The following is a 6,771-nucleotide window of genomic DNA, read 5'->3' on the forward strand; positions in this document are numbered from 1 at the left end:
TGTATGAAAGCTCGTTGCTTTTTTTGTGGTGTTTCAAGCGTATAAATAGACACATGTTTGTTTTATTTTAACATGAAATCCCCTCGTTAGTGTGAAAGTATAAACGTAAACGTGCAACCTAATAGTATTTTTTAATGAAGTCTCCCACCTAGTGGTGATATGGTGCAGGTGAGATTTCATTGATTAAAAAGAAGCACTTCAGTTTGGTTTCATAATTTTCTTTTATTTACCCAATTGCTTATAATGGAGGCGTTTTAAAAAACATGCATTCAATTCACTCACCAAAAATCAGGGTCCGATTTGCTCTATAATGGAACATTTAAATATTAAAACACCATTTATGGATTCTAAAATCAGTTAAAAATACACACCAACTCTGCACTGATTTTTCTTTAAAAAAAAAAAAGGTTCATTGGCACTTAGTTAATCTTACGGATTTCAATAATCCATACAATCAAATATTCACACACAATTCAATTCAGTCCACAGATCAAAATAATCTCAGAGAGGTTTATCCTGAAGGACAGACCTGATCTGATGGGATGTTGGTGCCGAAGAAGCTCTCTTGTTGATTGAAGACTGAATCCTCATTTCAGAGGAGAAATGAGCAGAGACACTAAGAGAAAGGCCCACACTTCTTTGTGCATGATATTTTATTTTTGTACATCTTTAGGGGGGTGCACCGTTCCTGGAGGTACTGCAATACCAGGTCGATGCGTGGAGTGGACGGAGCAAGCCCCTATTCCATCTCCCTATTCCAAAAATCAATTTAATATATGGTCCCCGGGTAGGGGACGTATCAGATATTAAACTGATAAGAACAGATACTACACTTGATCTTAGCCAAAAGGCCGAGAAGCGATAACCTGAGTAGGGTCCGAGGCAGGGGTGTCATCTGCCGCCCTGCACTTCTCACTGACGGTCTAAAGAACCGAGTCACAGCCCGGAGGCGATCTGGGTCACGTGAATAAATGTAAACACAAGACAGTAAAGAATACGTCTCAGAATCGCTGGGAAAATGAGTTATTTTAGATGAATTGGACGTAACAAAGCCGTCTGGTTGACACTTCCTGGTCACCTGATCGAAGCTAAACCAATGGCCGGGAAATCCTTATTTTTAGTGCTTTTAACGCATAAGAATGTTTTTATTATACAAAGTCTACTTTACATGACATAGTTCAGCAACAGTGGAAAACGATTTTTCAAATGTACATATCTGCATTGTCAGAACAGGAAGCAACAGTATTTAACAAACAGATTGCAGTTTGTGGTGTTTCTGCAGTATTTTATGTTCGCATTGCAGTGTTTACATGTAGCGTGACTCTTTATCATAATCCATGCCTCTGTCTTTGCTATAAAACGCAAAGTGTACCCAGGTTTCCGATTTAGAAATGCGTTTTGAAGCATCTCGCAATTCCCTTTCCGCCATGTTGAATTCTGCTGACTCTAAACTCCCGCGAGATTGTAATACAAAGAAGCCACCCAGGGACAAGTCTCACGAGATGTTATTCTTCCTCAGGAGTGTTGCAAGGCTCTGCGGTGATGCGCTGCCCTCTAGTGGGCGGGAATTTAAATGCAGCACATAAGTAAGACGCTGCATTGAATAATTCCACTAAAAATAGAGATGCATGCACATACGCGCGCATTCACACACAATAAACAGTATATGCGAAAGATATTCTTCCCTATATGCAAATGCAGAATTGTTATAGATTTTAATGTAAATAATTGTGTAAATACTGGAAAGAGAATGCTGAGGAAATCCACCAGGAAGAGGAAACTCCCGTGGAGAATTGTATTCACCAGATTCATAATTTTCTTTGTGGTTCTCATGAACGCAGTTTCTCAAAGTGTATCTCTGCAAAATAAAAAATGTATGCAAGAATCACACAATGGGAAAACACTGACCCCAATTAATAAACTCAGACCATCTGTCTGAGAAAGGTTTGACTTGTGGGGAAAGCATAAGTCGTAGCGTCGTACTGTTGGAGGAACCATATTTAATTATGGGGCAAGCATGCTAAGATTAGACAACAGATCAGCAGACAGGGCATCTGCATCCTGCCTCTGTCACAGGAGCTGGGAAAGGAAATGAGTCATCTGCTACAAGCTGTCCTTTCATGTGATAAGAGGCTGGGGGGGGGGGGGGGGGGGGGGTCAAGACCAGCACAAGGGACTGGAAATGGCCTGAAGTCACCCAAACGCACAGTAAGAAGGTCACAGGTTAAAATCCAATTTGGGGCCTGTCTATAAGGAGTTTTTATGTTCTCCCTGTGTCTGCATGGATTCTCTCCGATTTCCTACCACCACGAAAAACATGCAGCTTAGGTGAATTGGTTACAGTAAATTGGCCTTAGGTGTGAGTGAATGATGGTATCTATTTATGTGGTCTATATTTGGCTCCTGCGATGAACTGGCAACGTGTCACCCGGAAATCAATACCAATATAGTTGTCTCATCGACAAGAAAAAGGATGTATGGATGGATAGCTCGACCTTTACTTATAGTGTGGTGACAGAGAGGCGTGAGAAGAGTTACTAATGTTGAACTAATGGGAATTTCTATGTCAAGAGCTGAAGGGAGCACTAGCGGATAATAATAATAATAATAATAATCACCCGCAGATTGTGTGCATGAGCTGTTCAAGGCTTTTTTTTTTTACTTCAACTAGATTGAACAAATAATAATAATAATAAAAAAAGCAAGCTCAAAGCTCGATGGTGATCGGGCTTCAATTACATTAACAATATGTCTGCTAGACAAGGAGAGTGTGTGAAATTGTTTGTGTGGGAGGAGATATTCCTGTCATAAATCGAAAGTGTCCGAGCTTTCACTCGAACCCAAATGGCAAAACTATGTCGCTAGTTCATCACAAGTGTCTATACTCGCAATCAGTCAATAAGCTAATCCATCATAAACATTATATACGACCACTCTGCCAATGTTATCTCACTCTGACTTTCTCAGCAGTCAAACTCTACGTCACCCCTTGTGGACTGATTATGTTACTATGATATTGACTTTATGACTGCCGTTAAGTAGACAGAAAACAATCATTTAGGCCCTGAACCCGGAAGAATATGTCGAGTAAAGGTGATAAAAAGACGGACGGCACATTGCCGTCAGAAGAGGAGGTGAGATAAGAACATAGAACCTGATTGCAACTCTTCACCGCTCTACAGAATAGATGTATGGGATGACTCACTGGACTCCATTATACCGTATATGTTCCTTTCACCCACGCAAGTGACTACGCATGGTATCGTCTGTCACTCTATGGGAAAACTGCGTGCAGCGGCACACTTATCGACAAAGGGGTTGAATTGAGGTATCAATGCACATAAGGTATATGGCTTTACTCAGATCTGCCTCATCCCAAATGAATAATTTGATTTTATTCAGGGACCCTGGAAACAGAGCTGGCACCAAAAGCCATAATATGCTTTTTTAATTGTATTAATTTGTTAGTAATTTGGAATGCATAAGAATGCAGGTGATTCAATGACCGTATGGTGACTAAGCATTGTCAAGAAAAATGAATGCACACAGATTTACACTGACAGCACCGAGAATGTGAATGATGGAAAAGCTGTAATATAGGAATAACTTTGCCATCTTCACTGCAGAGCTTGTAGCTATCATGTGAGAATTTGTGAAATCTATACTTCAATTCATAAAAACCCGGTAGGAAAATGTGGATACAACAAACGCTTTCACAATCGCACTGGATTTTGCACGAGGATTTTCATTGAGCCAGTTGCAATCTAAAAACGGCCTGTAGAGGGCAGTAACTCACATTTTGCTACGTCTGAGTCCCCTGTAAAATCTGATCAGAAGAAGAAGGAGCGTCATGTCTGGGGTTCAACCGAAGATTGAGAAGGAGGGAGAAGATTCCTCTTTACTGCCTTTAGTTCACGATATTATCAAATGGTAAGATTATGGACGAGTTAATGCTTGTTAGCAGAAGATTGCTGACTCTGCCCGTCTTTAACAATCGTTGTGTTGGTGTTGCTACGCTTGTTGTTAGCCAAAGCTAACATTAGCTATTCGTGTTTTGTGCTTGTGTTCACTTTACCGACTTCAAGCATGGACAAGGACAGCCAGGATGTCCACCAAGAGCTGGCCAAGTTGAGGACTAAGATCCAGGAGGCTCGGGAGCAGATATCCAACATGCCCGGGATCGATAGCAGCCCGCCGGAGCAGCAGCAGCAGCTGGCCACGCTGCGAGAGCAGGTCCGCACCAAAAACCAGCTGCTGCAGAAGTACAAAGGTCTGTGCATGTTCGAGGTGCCGAAGGCGTCCTGATGATCCGCGCCCTGTTTACACCCTCCATGAACTCTGTTTGGACTTTCAGAGCACCGGGACTTGTTTTTGTTTTTGTTTTTTTCAGCTGCACCTTCTTGCGTTTTGGGCGACAGACAACGTCCGAATGAGGCAGAATTAGCCTCGTTTTCTCATCGTTTAATATATTGTTACAATCCTGTTTTGTAATAAACTTAATAACTACGTGACTGTTTTATTTTGCCAGTTGGAGTGTGCATTAGTTGGTGCCGTGTAGTGCTTGTAGTGCAGTGGATTTGGGGTAAGTGTGTGTGTGTGTGTGTGGATACAGCGTGGGATATTAAGAGTTGAGATATTAAAGGGAAAAAAAAACATTTATTTATAGTATGAAATTAATATCAAATCTGTCCCTTGTGAAATTATTTAGGAAATTAAAACAATCCACATTGAGAATGGGAACGAGTCTGAGTATCCTGCTTGAAGGCATTTAGCAAGATCTGTGGAATTTGTTTATGCCGAACCAAAATATATTCTGATTTCTTAATACTACACATATTTTAATCTACTTGAGGTATTTCTTGAGAACTAAAGAATTTGAGTCGAAGTATTGTATTTATTTCACTTGAATCTCAACGGACTATGAATAGATGCAATGAAACGTTTCAATTATTAAGCGTCAACCAATACGGTAATAAATAATATGGCATAAAAGCCACGCAGGCTTACACAACTAATGCAGAGCGAAGGTGTTTTTGATTAAATAAATATTTCCACCGATTGTTTTGCCATTAGAGTCTCCGACTGGACTTGCATCAACCGCAACATTCAACGCCTGCATCGTAAAGGTGGTTCTTAACGTATGGCCTTTTCCATTGAGGCTACACACGCATACACATTGGTGAAGAAAGACTGAAAGAAGAATGAAATCAACATTTTTTATTTTTCATCTTGTGCAAAAAGTCGACAACAACAAACACACACTCAGGATTTTGTTCATGATGCAACAAACGTTCAAGTTTAGACAAACGGATAATTGTAAACATGTTTTTTTTTTTTCTCTCCAGTGTCTTTCACAGCAAGAAAGTTCCGAAGCAGATTTTACAGCGTTTTCAGAGCATCACTTCCACGGGGACCAAAACGCCTCTTGTCCCCGTGCGTTTCAGCGTCCGGTGGGGGGGGGGGGGCACTCCTCTGTGCGCATGACCTGCTGACCCATCTGCAAAGTCCCACAGGAAAAACGCAGGCAAATCAAGCGTCAGCATATGACGCAGCCCTTCTCTTTGTTGCCCCCCACTGCTTTCTCCTTGATGTACATCAAGTCAGTGTGCACGCTGGGCCGCCGCGCAAACGGCGCCACGATCCCGTACGCGTTCCCGTCTTTGCACTTCTTGCTTCTGGACGACTTCCTGCGGAGGAGCTCGCAGTACTGCAGGGAAACCTTGCAGTGGCGGTCGGGGCTCATTTCGTTGGGCAGCTTGGCCATGGTAAACAGAGTCTGGAACATCTGGTCCACGTTGGTGTTCTTCTTGGCCGAGATCTCAAAGTACGCGCAGTGCTCGTCTCCGTCCACCAGCTGCTCGATCTCGTCCTCCCGCACCTCGCGGTAACAGTCCTTGTCGCACTTGTTCCCGCAGATGACCAGCGGGACGACCGAGTTCTCCTTGGTTTTGACTCGCAGGCAGGACTTGGTCTCGTGGATCTGGCGCTTCAGGCGCTTCACCTCCTGAAAGGAGTCTCTGTTGTCCAGGCTGAATACCAAGATGAACACGTCACCTGGGAAGAAAAAAAACAAAAAAAACAGAGACAGACTTTAGTGACAAATAAGATTCAGGCAAACATTCACTCTGCGATGGTTTCAGGGGGGGGTTAACTCACCAGTGAGGATTGAAAGCCTTCTCATCGCAGGGAAGGGGTGATTCCCAGATGTGTCCAAAATGTCCAGCTGATAAACGTCCCCTCTGATGCTGTAGAACTTCCGATGGAAGTCCTCGATGGTGGGCGTGTACTGGTCTTCGAACCTCTCGTTCAGAAAGCGGGAGATGACGGCAGTCTTCCCAACTTTGGTGGAACCCAGGATCACCATCCGGCGGCAGATCTTGGCCGGAATGTTCAACTCATGTTCGGACGGCGGCATTTTCTTAATCATATTTGCAGCGTGTTGCGCCCGGAGGTTTGACGGCGTGCGTGTGCGTGTGTGTGTGTGTGTGTGTGAAGACCAGAGACCCCTCGCTGTCTCTCTGGAGCTGCAACAATAGGGTGGGGGGGGGGCAGGTCGGGGGATTTATAGGGAAAGTTCGCCGCGCCTCCCAATGCGTCATGCGCCACGCTTCAGTCCGTGGAGGGAGGGAGCGAGAACCGAAATTATAACGTTATGGCTGTTTGCGCGCGTCAGACCTGTCCACCTGTCCCAGCGCGAGGGACATTGGGGTCGTTTTCCAATATATTAACTAGTAGATCGAACATTTCCACGTTGCCGTGCGTTATTGGCGC

At 43.6% G+C, this 6,771-nt stretch overlaps 2 protein-coding genes and 1 non-coding gene across 3 annotated transcripts; 1 reads left to right on the forward strand and 2 right to left on the reverse strand.

Annotated features, from left to right (window-relative positions):
- Nucleotides 1–672: 672 nt before the first annotated feature.
- On the reverse strand, nt 673–863 carry LOC137906198 (U2 spliceosomal RNA). The gene has a single exon (XR_011105887.1). It is a non-coding gene; the product is annotated as a U2 spliceosomal RNA (small nuclear RNA).
- A 2,984-nt stretch (nt 864–3,847) lies between these two features.
- On the forward strand, nt 3,848–4,424 carry med9 (mediator complex subunit 9). The gene is made up of 2 exons (XM_068750383.1): nt 3,848–3,930; nt 4,086–4,424. Exons 1-2 carry the CDS (start codon nt 3,851–3,853, stop codon nt 4,303–4,305), a joined length of 300 nt encoding a protein of 99 aa, XP_068606484.1. The 5' UTR covers nt 3,848–3,850; the 3' UTR covers nt 4,306–4,424.
- A 1,112-nt stretch (nt 4,425–5,536) lies between these two features.
- On the reverse strand, nt 5,537–6,427 carry LOC137905793 (dexamethasone-induced Ras-related protein 1-like). The gene is made up of 2 exons (XM_068750054.1): nt 6,157–6,427; nt 5,537–6,054 (listed from the first exon to the last, which is right to left on the reverse strand). Exons 1-2 carry the CDS (start codon nt 6,425–6,427, stop codon nt 5,537–5,539), a joined length of 789 nt encoding a protein of 262 aa, XP_068606155.1.
- Nucleotides 6,428–6,771: the final 344 nt, after the last annotated feature.

Source organism: Brachionichthys hirsutus, chromosome 16, assembly GCF_040956055.1.
Source record: "Brachionichthys hirsutus isolate HB-005 chromosome 16, CSIRO-AGI_Bhir_v1, whole genome shotgun sequence".
NCBI classification, from domain to species: Eukaryota; Metazoa; Chordata; class Actinopteri; order Lophiiformes; family Brachionichthyidae; genus Brachionichthys; species Brachionichthys hirsutus.

Bases quoted from the DNA above. Each gene is read 5' to 3' on its own strand.
- med9 (XM_068750383.1), top strand. From the start codon at position 3,851: ATGTCTGGGGTTCAACCGAAGATTGAGAAGGAGGGAGAAGATTCCTCT. The intron at 3,931-4,085 runs GTAAGATTATGG...ACCGACTTCAAG, and splicing joins GTTCACGATATTATCAAATG to CATGGACAAGGACAGCCAGG.
- LOC137905793 (XM_068750054.1), bottom strand. From the start codon at position 6,427: ATGATTAAGAAAATGCCGCCGTCCGAACATGAGTTGAACATTCCGGCC. The intron at 6,055-6,156 runs GTGAGTTAACCC...TTTTCTTCCCAG, and splicing joins AAGGCTTTCAATCCTCACTG to GTGACGTGTTCATCTTGGTA.